Source organism: Gallinula chloropus, assembly GCF_964237585.1.
Source record: "Gallinula chloropus genome assembly, chromosome: 2".
NCBI lineage: Eukaryota > Metazoa > Chordata > Aves > Gruiformes > Rallidae > Gallinula > Gallinula chloropus.
The window spans coordinates 114,871,242-114,883,445 of record NC_140086.1 but is presented as its reverse complement, the minus strand read 5'-3'; the positions used below and the strand labels follow the sequence as shown (position 1 = coordinate 114,883,445).

At 36.6% G+C, this 12,204-nt stretch overlaps 1 protein-coding gene across 2 annotated transcripts in view; it reads left to right on the top strand.

The window, feature by feature from the left end:
- FBXL2 (F-box and leucine rich repeat protein 2) overlaps positions 1-12,204 on the top strand; it is a gene marked incomplete at its 5' end in the record, with an annotated part of 53,014 nt that overhangs the window by 27,146 nt on the left and 13,664 nt on the right. The window contains 7 exons of one of the 2 annotated variants that reach the window (XM_084260531.1): positions 2,725-2,779; positions 4,268-4,342; positions 7,713-7,807; positions 10,752-10,820; positions 10,907-11,002; positions 11,308-11,434; positions 11,633-11,707. In XM_084260531.1, the coding sequence (XP_084116657.1) occupies positions 2,725-2,779; positions 4,268-4,342; positions 7,713-7,807; positions 10,752-10,820; positions 10,907-11,002; positions 11,308-11,434; positions 11,633-11,707 (592 nt within the window). Of the gene's footprint in view, positions 1-2,724; positions 2,780-4,267; positions 4,343-7,712; positions 7,808-10,751; positions 10,821-10,887; positions 11,003-11,307; positions 11,435-11,632; positions 11,708-12,204 lie in introns of those variants that run through there. The other variant, XM_084260532.1, reaches the window with a different exon arrangement.

Sequence of the window (12,204 nt, the reverse complement as noted above, 5' to 3'; positions counted from 1 at the left end):
AGAATAGATGTCCATAAACTTTACTGTGGATCTATTAACTTAATTTCCAGTTTCCTTTACTAATCTGGTCCAAAGGCTTAAGTGGAAATTAATCCTGCTGCTGGCTGTGTTACCTTCCATCTATGTAGCTGTGGTCATAGAGGACAGATGTGCTGTATAACCATCAGCTGCCCTGTGCGGTAGTTTTTTCCACATTTTCAAATTACGAGTGCCTACTGACACAGTCCTTCTCCCTGGGTGCCAGGCAGTGTCAACGTCTGACACTGACAGATGACTGACAATGTCATTGCTGACAGTTTGTTGATTGTGTTCAAAGACTTTAAAATATTTTAAGGTTTTTAAAATGATTTTAAACCTTGGCGTCTTGCGTCATGTTGGCTGGTTTCCCTGGCGGGTAAGTATTTGCTAGTAGTTACATGGTACTGCAAGTAAAGAAACAAGTGTGTTGTCATGGTTTGCATGGAAGGCTGTACTATACAGGATAAATAGAATGTGGAAAAAAGTGTTTTCGAGCAAGTTGTCAAAATGACTCTTGAGAATTGGGAAATAATTTGCTTATCTAAAAGAGTCTCTTAGCTATCATAGTATTTAAATTGATAATAATAATAATAATTCTGATTTTGCTGTCTTATTTATAATGCATCCTAAATATTGTTGTATGTTTTGATGAGGAGAGCTTGGGCTACCTTGCAAGAAAGTTTCTTCTTTAGAACAAAAATAAGAAACTAAGTGTCATGAATTTTTACACTTAGTAAAATATTTCTCCTTTTAACATGGAGTGATCACTTTTAGGTTTTGCCTTTTTAAAAAAAGCCATTTCATACACAATGGAACAAAAATAAATACATCTGTTCTGCATTTAGTTTTAATTTACTTTTTTTAGCAGAAATAATGCATCAACATTAACCTCTGAACAACAATAAACAGTCAAACATGAAGACAGACTGCCAGACAACTCAGAGTAGTGGGGATGTATAAACTACCCTTTCATCAACATTGTACAGTTCCTTCTGTTATTTCTTATTTCAGTAGAACTCCATACACCATTTCTAAAGCATGTCATGTTCTTCATATAGGCAAGAGTATTGCATCATGAAGATGTTTTGTCACAATCCTTCCCTTTCTTAGTTACAAATAACATAGAAATCTGTCTTTTGTGCTTCAGCTTCTCTAAATCTAAGACAACACTCTTGACTCCGCTCATATAGTGGCACTAAGAGGAAGCTTCTACAAGCCAAGAAGCTTTTGCAGCTCTCTAGCATAATCTCCACACTCTGTTCTTCTGTCATTTGCCTCATGGTGGGGGGAAAGATGACTTCAGAAGAGGGTTCAGGGTGGATCATTGGTATAAATGTTATTCTTAAGAGAGAACCCTTTCAGGTCTCATCTGAACAGTCCAACAATTTGCTGAGCACATTGTGTGCCCTTTGTGCATAAAACTGCTAAGTTTCTTAAAGAGGGCACAGCTCAGAATGCATGTTCAAATGACAGATGCTATCAAAAATAAATGTTATTGACAGGGTTTTATAAACTCTTTCGTAGCTTCTGAAATGTCTGTCCTGTTGGCATGACTAACAGTTTTTTGAGAAAATATATATTACCGTGCAGTGAAAAAGAGAGTATTTTCATGTCTTAATGAAATACTGGACAGCTAATATCTGAAGTGATCATAATAAACATCCAAAAGGCAGTTATGCTTAAGAAATACTTCCATTAATCTCCACTACATTTTTTTACTCTTACCACAGCTAAAAATCACAGCATTTAAGATGTAGGCATCCATTTCGAGCTCTAGCTTCAGATTTCCACTTGGAAATTAGCAAGCAGTATTTTACATTATTAAATTCAGCATCTCTTTGCCAGTTGTGTTTGTTCCTAAGTGTTAACATCTCACTGTAAGATGAAATTGTTATTATTACTGTTCATTGTTTTGATGACTGAAAAAGTTCCTTGGTGACCAGGTAACAGTTTATAAATGGATTACAGTAACATCTTTCATATATTTCATATCTTTCATTCTCTGTAATAGAAAGTGATTTTGGAATAGGATCCGTATTTTATGCTTTGGCTAATGATAATTTTTTTTTTGCTGAGAACATCCTTTGAACTGATTTCATTGTTGTTTGGAAATGGTATTTAGCAAAATTCATTCTGACAGTGAAAAATGTATTTCAGAAAACTACTAAGATTTGGCAGCCTTGAGGAATTGGTTCCATGATCAGAATAATAATGTTAAAATCTCAATTGTAGCTGTTTCTTGTGGAGTAAATAAATAAATAAATAGACTGTGGTAGTACTGAAATTCCTGAACTTGGATTTATTTATGTGTTGTTTCCCATTTCTTATTTTTCACCAGCCTCTGAAATACTCATCTGTAGTTGTGTATGTTATTTTTTAAATTGTAGCTCAATTAAAGGTATATAAGCTAATTTCTCTGAATTAAAAAGAAGAAAAAATGTAGCATTCATACATTTGTGTTTGGGTAGTAAGGAGAGGGAAACAGAAGACAGATTTTCTTCAGAAAAAGCAGCTGCTGTTTCTAATATGTTGGTGTTGGCTGTCTTTAGGTGATAGTTATGATCTTGTTGTCTCAATAAGCGAAATAATGTGGTAAAATATTCATATTGCATTTTACTTGCATGTTTTAGTCCATGTTTACTTCCATGTTTTAGTCTGAATTTATAATAAAGAATTGTAATTGTTATTCTTCTCTGTTCTTCCTAGAATATTTTCTTTCTTGGACATAGTTACTTTGTGTCGATGTGCACAAGTTTCCAAGGTATGTATTTCCTTTGAGGATTTTTGATGTTCTTTGGGAAGCTATTATCTTAATTATTTGCAAATCTGCTTTCTATCAAAAAAAAAGAAGGAAAAAAAAATCATCCTCTTTGTTTATTAAAACAAATGGACAATAGGTTCAGATGTGTATTAGATGTGAGTAGGTTGCTGTGTACTGGTCTTCTGTTTAAAGGCTATGGAAAAGATTATCCAGTTCTGTATGGTCTGTATCTGGAGAAAGGATTAAGCCCAGTTTGGCATAATGGCATTTGCTTTTTATGAAGCATGTGGCTGTATAACACTATTTTTCAGATGCAGATTTTCAGCTTAAAATTGTATGTAGTTTGGTTAATGTGCACCATGTGTCTAAGAAGTACATCCATCATTTGCCTGCCAAGCACAAAAGGTGTTATGTAGCTGGACTACTAGTTGAGGATAAAGGCACACAGGAGATGATAGAGAAGGCATGCTGGTGAGCTTGTTTAGCTTGTCTTTTTTTTTATTGCAATGAAAGATCCTCTGTTCCTACATCAGGCACGTACAATTAAATGTATTCCTATACAAACGAAATGAATATGCTTTTCTTCCTTCTTTTTTGTGAGGATTGGATTTTGGGTGGGTTGTTTGACTGGATTTTTTTTTTGTTCATTGATTTAATGGAGAACTGTGTAACAATTTCATTTCTACGTTCCCTTATCACCCTGGCCTGCAACTTCAGTAAGCTTAGTGAGCTAATATTAGGTTTCGTTAGAGCTGTCAGCTAAAGCCGAGAACACAATGGGGAAATAACCCAAAGTGATTGAATAAGCAGTGTTATGCTTTCAGAACTACCTGTCAGTTGGATGCAGTGTTCTTTTTTTTTTTTAATTTTTCCATTTTTCTGTGTATATTTGTGGTTCTGTGACTCTTTTATTTTGTTCTACTTTGAACAACTATTGCTTCGACAGCGAAGGACAAATTCTCCGACACGTACATGTAACTTAGCATGTGTAAAGGAAAGGCCTGATCCTAACAGTGGAAAATCAGTTTTCTGAAAGGTTTCTGTTGCTCTCAGAATAGTAACTAGTGAGGTTGAGGAACTGTGGTTTTATTGGAAGGAATCTCATCTGCAGCTACTTTTCTCCATATAGATCTAGCAAAAGTAACTTACTAGACAATTTTACAAAGGCTTTTTTAAGAACTGGAGCGTTAATTCATCCTGTGTCTACGTACATACTTTAATTTCTAGCTTTCCTGCATGTTTTGTGAACATTAAGCTAGCCTTTGAAGTGAAATTCATTTAGAAGATTGGAGTTTCATTTCCATAAATTCTGTATTTTTAACTAGTTGATACTGTATGATTACTAATATCTACAATTATATTTATTTTTTAATGCTATCTGAAATTACATGTTGTGTTGTATTTGAGTATGTTATTTAGAATTGCTGAGAGGCAAATGAAGGGTGCAGTCAGTAGAGGTAATAAATAAACTCTATTTGTTTTCTGTAGGCATGGAATGTTTTAGCTCTGGATGGAAGCAATTGGCAAAGAATAGACCTCTTTAACTTTCAAACGGATATAGAGGTTGGTGTTTTTGGGCTTTTTAATTCCTATGGTGAAGCTTAAGAGCATAGCTCATTTTGAGTATCCCATAGACTGTTTTGCTTGTGTTCACAAGTTTTAAAGGGTAAAGTTCAAGATGATAATACTGTGAAGGAAAAAGATTTATTTGATTTTTTTTATTTTTACACTGGATGACTGTTCCAATTTTGGGTGCCAGCTATGTATTGGTTAGGTTGTGTATGCTATATACATACAGGGCTATAGGAATTCCAAGCTGCTCGTGTCCAGAAAGTAAAGGTATAACCAGTGCCTCTGTACAACGTGAGGTTCTCTGAATCACTTTCACGCTCGAGAGGATAATTTTGCTGCTGGTCCCGAGTCTCTCTGTGAGGATGCCATCTAGTGCTGAAAGTTCTCCGCACGCTTGGCTGTAAGACCTGGGAATTTGAAACAATAAAAGGCTGAACAACCTTCCTTGCCGCTGACTTGCCTAGATTTGATTTGGTGTCTATCTGATCAGCATTTTATGAATATTTGTTTTATAAGGTTTGAAGCTTGCCTGAAATGCAGGTATATGTGCATTGAAGTTCTTTTTGGCATATAATAAAAGGATTAGGGCAGTCTTGACTCCATAAGAAAAACATGTCTGCATTAATACTATCATAGATGTGCATAAAACACCTTATTGTACAACATCTGAGTTCCTTAACTGAATCTGGACTGGTATATTATTTGTTGTTTGATGATACAAATTGAATTTAGTATACAATAATTAAATTACTTCTTAGCAATTCTTCTGCTTAGTTGTATGAATAAAATCCAGCTGGGTTTCGTATGATATATTTTGCAAAGTGTTTTCAAGCTGTTCCTAAAGCTTTATATAGAGTAGATTTTTTCACTGCTGTTTTAAAATTCTATTGCCAACTCCTCTGCTATACTGATGTTAAACATGAGGATCCAAAGAGAAGTAAGAGCCTGCCTCTCTCTCTCTCTGTATATATATATGTTATACATATATATAACATCTGCCTCTCAATATATATCTATAAGAAGACTTGGAGGTTTAATGTCATATTTCCAGTTGCCTTTTAAAAAGCTTATGTTTCTCATTTGGTAAGAAATAATAAAGAATACCTCACAGGCCTGTGGCCCTTCTGTTGGTTAGCCTTTTCTATGTCTGAAACCTTTCTGCTATTTAGAAATGCAGTATTGGATTTTTATTTTTTCAATATGTTTTACTTATATTGCACCTAATGGTGTTGCCCTTTGAGATGCTACATTGGTAGCATTGCATTCAGGAGAAGGAATGAAATTAAATTATGATCCTCTTTTGGTGTAAGAAGCTATTGTGGTTTGAAACAATTCAATTACTTCAGTATATTATATTTAAGTACATTTGTAATAAACCTCTTTAATTCATGAGTGTATGTTAAACCAGCAATTATTACATAATGTAGTTTTGAACAAGACACTTTCACATTTGGTATCTAAGAACTCATGGGTTTTCTTCAGCTGTTTTTATAAGAATTTTACTGCCTATAAATTAGGACAGCTAAAAGCTGCTAGTTGTATTTGGCAACTTTTTGCTCAGTTGAATGTTCTACTGTTTGGTGTTGTTTCATATAACATCACACACTATTTGACTCTATGATCTAAGACCATCAAATAATGAAAAGTTAGGGTTTGTTAATCTTCTGTATTTAAGACTTCATATGGTAGAGAATAAAGTGAGGAATTAAAAAGGTATAAAGAAAAGATGTTTCTTTTCTATCACAAAGATGTGTGAAGATCTTGAACTTAAATGTGTCGTAGGATTTCTTGATATGTGGAACCAAATGTAAGCTGAGGTAATTTGAAGAACTGTTTTTTTGAGTGACATTGAATTATTCAAACAGCTGAACATACTTGAACACACTTAAGTTGCCTTTTTGATTGGGCTGTTTGGGGTTTTTTAATGCTTATAGAAATAAATGGGCTTGGGAAAACTTACCTCATTATTTGTTTCCTTTTTCTTTTAGCAATGCATTAGGGTTTGGCTTTTTTCTGCAGTGTAGATTGAACATGCATAATATATTATTCATTGAAGACTTTATCCTTACAGTAAAGGTGTTTGGACTCTGCTGAGAAATTACTCTGACTAAAGGGAAAAATTGTAAGAAAGACAATTTTGTTTGCATAATGTTTTCCAGTTTATTTGTTATGGTGTAAATTCTCTGAGAAGTAAGATAAAAATGTTACTTGTGAACTAAGAAAGAAACAAGCTCAGGTAAGAAAGTATTTTCACATAGTGCTAGCCACTCCAGCCATAGTGCTAGAGGTGAAAAACAAAATGCAGGGACCATCTTGCTGTTGCAGTTGAATTGTTATCCCCCCTGAGTATGGCTTCTTTAAGAAAAAAGTGTGATTAGGTATTAGTCCTGTTCGTTTACATGATCAGTCTTACTTTCTTTCCCTTGCCTCCCTAAAATTAGATACAATAAGATATATAGACATTTTTTGCTATCCTATCTTGGTTTTCCTATCAAAAAGTTTAAAGAAGTGTGTTTTTACTGTTGCTTGGCATTTTTCCTTAATGATGTGCCATTCCACAAACTGATGCATAGCAAAACGTGCTTTCAGGATATAAATAACAACATTTTATAGCAAATGTGGGGTCTAGTAGGAAGGGTTTTTTTTGTAACCAATGCATCAGCTTTTGGCAGATTACGATGCATAAAGTTTTTAAGCTTCACAGTGTGAGAAGTTCATTGTCATTCCAGAGCATTAGGCCCAGACACACAAATATATATAATGTGGAAGACTGGCAGGCAGGCACTGGAGAATCTTCTGGAGGTGACTGAAGTGGCTGCTCCCCCAAATGTGGTCAGCACCTTTCAGTTGCAGAGGTGTCCATCCCTATAACAGGGACCGTACCACCCGACCTAGGGGAGGCTGTAGTTGAGAGGCATGTGCTAGCCTAAGCATGTCTTCGTGGGCAATTTAAACTTAGATGCTGTACTAGTAACTGTGGTCCTATAATAAGTATGCCTCCCATTCTGCCTTGGGGGGGGGGCAGTTCTTCAGGTTCCCTAAACATGTGACAAAACTTGAAGATCATTTTAGCAATCTTAATGGGTAGGTTTTGCTGATGCAAAAAAACCTGAGTCGTATGTGATAGGCTGGGAAAAGAAAAGGAAGAGGTAACTAAAGGTTGAATTGAATATCACTTGAATGTGAGTGGAGATTCTCAAGAGGTAACTATTTTTTTCTTAAAGAAGCAGAGGAGATTCAAAGAGGTGGAGTTCTAGGGGGATATAGCTGAGGCTGGTTTTTACTCCTGGCACTTTTAACTTAGGTTATAATGTTGTGTTGGAATAAAACTCAACAAAATCTTCCTTTCATTTGGTTTAAGGGCCGTGTTGTGGAAAATATATCGAAAAGGTGTGGTGGGTTCCTGAGACAACTTAGTCTGAGAGGTTGTCTTGGTGTTGGAGACTCCTCTTTAAAGTAAGTAAAGTTCTAGATTGAGACATCACTTATTTCCTAATGTCCAAACCAAAAGCAATTATTGTCACATTTGTTTGGATTTCTAAGTACTGACTAATGACCAAAATGGGATACTTAAGTAACTACTTAGTACCCTAATAATGACTGAGATACCGGTTCTTGATCTAAGTATAGCTACTGTTATTTTCTGTGAATGAACTAAGAAATGAGAATTGTGCTTTTCAGAAATGTGTCTTTTTCTTTTGTTAGTATTATGTTGATTTCTCTTCATTTTCAAGCAGTTAAAATGTTTCCAGATGTATTCTGGCATCCTTCAATACTAATTTGAGCAAGGTTAGTAGTCAGTCACTTGGTAATTTATCTTCTGGTCTGGACAAGAAGTGACCCTACTAGTGGCATGATTGAGGGCTTAAAAGTAGAGAAAGGCCTGGGATTCTCTTCTTGCTCTTACATAACAGCGGGCAGCAGTACGTACATCTTGGGAATCTCTAGTGACAGTGGCCCCTTCTTTACACAATACACAGATTGAACAGTGCAATTGTTCCCAGAAGACAGTTTGAATCCATATAAACATTTTCTACATGCAAACTGTTTAGCCAGAGTCTTCTGTGGATATTTCTCTGAGTATTGAAGCCCAAACATATTCTACCTTGCAGTTATGCTTTCCTCCACTGTCACAGGAGGCTGGGCTGAATGGTGTTCAGTCTGACATGGTGTGGGCTTTCTTAGGTGGAAAATACAAGCACAAATGTGTTTGTTAAGCAGTGGGCATAAAGTTAGTGTCTTGTGACCTTTAGATCTTTCTGAAATTTTTAAGTCTTAATTTGCTTATTTTTGTCTCCAGAGTAAATCCATCTAGCAACTAGTCAAGCAATAGATTGCTTTAGTCGCCCAAGTGGGCATCCTAGCTCCCAACCCAAACTTTTCCCCAGAGCTTTCCATGTCCCTAACTGCTCCCTGCTGTGTTGCCACCTTCAGGCTGTCTTCCCTCCTCAGGGGAAAGTGCAAGTTATTAGCATCTCCCAGAGTATTAGCAATTGCTGTTAAAAAAGGGGTAGCTCCAACTGGAGTTAACTTTCTGCAACGCTCCTCCGCGTTTCCAGAGGATTCATACAAACACTCCACGTGCCCTTGGTAGGGAAGGGAATAGCAGGAGTGGAGGAGAAAGGAAGGCAGGCTCTGAGAGAGTTATTACCTACCATCGGGAGGAGGTAGCAGGGAAGGAAATGAGAAGGGTGTAGGAAGAAAGAGTCAGGACAGTCAGCAACAGCTTCCCTCCCCCAATAACTCCATTTCACATTTATTTTAGGCTCCAGCTATGCTTTTCAGGACACCAAGGCTATGGGACTGCAGTGAGGTTGTAACTGAAAATCCTGAGTAGGTTCAGGTATTAGTGGTGTGTGAGAGGGACAGCTGGAGGTGGGATGTTTTAAAATAGTGATGTATATAGTAAACAGATACTCAGAATAAGTATACAGCTGTTCAGTGTGTAGCATGTGTACATGTAGGGATGGTATAGCTAGTCATACTAACACATAACAGGACAGGCTTAGCTGGGACCAGTTACAGGCATGTTACCAGTATTTGCACATGCTTCCATAACAACTAACTGGTGATGTCTAAGACACTTCAGGACAAAAGGTTTGCTTCTAAAATCAAGTTACATTGAAGTTACCAAATGAATTACAACACGAACTCTTAAGACTTTCAGAACATTAGCACGAAAAGGGTAGTGTTGTTTCTAGATCCATTAATTTTGTAGTGATGCTAATTCCTCTCTTTATCCTTCTACATCAATTTTTGATTACAAATAGCCAATTATCGAAGTTATTGACTGTAAGTACTGAATGGTTTTGGCAACTCTGTCAGGGCATGCCCTGTACTTGAATCTCAGAGGCAGAGTTTGCTGTTCCTGCAAGTTATTAGAGTGTAGCATCTTTCCAAGTGATTTGAAGAGTGTCTGGATTGTAAATGTCCTTTCAGTACATGAATTTTAGAATAGCTGTTTTGAGAATTCAAGTGGAAACTCTCACCAGTATAACTGCTTGCTGGGTTTTTTTCCATTGTTTTCAATCCACGCTGGAGAGCCAGGAAGTTGTTACCAGTTGAGTGTGTAGTCGGATCTGTTAACCACGGCAAGCCTCCAGACAAAACTGTTTTTGTGTGCTTCATCCACCCCCGCCAATAAAATCCACACAGTTGGAGGAAACATGGGCATAAAAACAGTGTTCTGAAATGTAATGCAGCTGTAAATATTGCTCTGTGGAGATGAAAAGAAAGTTTATGTATTTCTTCTGGGTAATCAGTATAATGATACGTTCAGGCTTTTAGCAGAATAATAGCTCAGATCATCCTTAGAGTTCATACCCAGTAGTGCACACAGATGCATTTTAATTTTAAAAATCATAAATAACTAATTTGCAACCCTGAGGCCTTTCCGATAGTAGTCCGGTAGGCCTAGGCCTCGCCTCAGTGTTACACAGGATACATCCTTCTTCATTTGATGTGGGAATGAGCTCCTTAATAAGACCTACAAAGGCTTCGGTAAGGAGATGTGCAGAAACTTTCCTCAGCAGCTTAATACTTAACCGCTGTGATATTTAAACCTTTTTGTTTATGCCCTTGATATTTTTAGTTAAGGCATTTGAAGCAAATCAGCTCTGGTTTACGTACGACAGAAATAAACACCTTGCTCGAAGTGGTATTTGAGAGATGAATGACACTTGGTTTCAGGAGTTACCCAGAACAGAAGCTTGCAATAGTGAAAGGAAAACCCCAGCCACTGAGACAGATGTATTTGAGATGTGCTTTGTAATTACTCGGTGGCTCAAAGATTAAGCTCTTTGACTGAGGTGGAAGGAGGTAGGGGGCAGAGCGCACTCTGGTGACTGTATTACAACTTGTGACGTTGTATTAATCCTTCAGCTTTTTGTTGCTGTTTTAGGACTTTTGCACAGAACTGTAGAAACATCGAACACTTAAATCTAAATGGTTGCACAAAAATCACTGACAGGTAAGTCAAAGGGGTTTTTTGTTTGAGGGGGAAATTTGGAAAAAGAAGTAGCTGAAGGTATTTTTAGTGTGTCTGCTGTTTTGCAGCACGTGTTACAGTCTTAGCAGATTCTGTTCCAAGCTGAAACATCTGGATCTGACATCTTGTGTAGCCATCACAAACAGCTCTTTGAAAGGCTTAAGGTAAGAAGATTCAGTGTTTTGTGTTAAAGTGTTTAAAGAGCTGTTGCAGCGTTTAATAGAATTAAAAAAAAATCAGTGCTGAACCTTAATACTGTGTATCAGCACTGACTATATCCTGTATCTAGCACTTCTGGGGTATAGACTGTGATGTTTGTGTGTGGTCTTTTCTCGTGAGTTTTCTGTGGAGGCCTGGCACAGTCCACTGGCTATCATTAATTTCTAACAGTGTGTTTAATTTGGGTTTCCCACTGTTATGACTATTTGAAGGCTGGATTTAACTTTATGTATTTTTTTAATTCTCCCAGTGAGGGTTGCAGAAATCTGGAACATTTGAATCTTTCCTGGTGTGATCAGATTACGAAGGATGGTATTGAAGCACTGGTGAAAGGGTGTAGTGGACTAAAAGCTCTGTTTCTTAGAGGTTGCACACAGGTACATGACTGGTTGGGTGATCCTTTAGGAATAAAATTTTATTTTGGGCTTTTGAAATCTCCATGAATTAAATAATACCAGTATTTTTTTTATAGTCTTTTGTGTTCAGTATTACAAGATGTGTACGTTCTTTGGGCTGCTTTGATGTGCTTTTAATTTCTTGTTTCTGTTCCTGTGTCCAATTTAATTGCGCTACAGTTAGAAGATGAAGCATTGAAACACATTCAAAACCACTGTCATGAACTTGTCATCCTGAATTTGCAATCCTGTACAGTAAGTATGTGAAGCTTCAAAAGATACGCTCTTTCAGAATCATAAACTGTTTTTGAATGCTGATGAATTGATCTTCTACATACTTGTATAATTCAAATAATACATCTCAGCAGTTTACAGGATTTTGTGTGGAATAGTCTTAAATGAGCTGGCTGTATCTACAGCTGAGTGTGGATTTAGAGTGTTTGGTTATTTTTTTTCCCCTCATTACATCTTTTAACTGTAGCAAGCTCTAGATTAAGAATTAACTGCGTTCACTCAAATCTTATGAACTGTGTGTGCACCGAACCATGCAGTCTTACAGACGTAGTTCTTGTTCTCCTATCCATTCAGGTCAAAAATTTTGGTCTGCTTAAAACTTCAAGGTTTCTAATTGAGCAGAAGCCATATTTTGAGCTACATAATTGAGTTTAAAATGTAGTGGCATTATAACCAAAGGTGGTTCAAAATCATCTAGGTAGCAAGAGCAGGGCATGCTTTGATAGTAATGGAAGAAC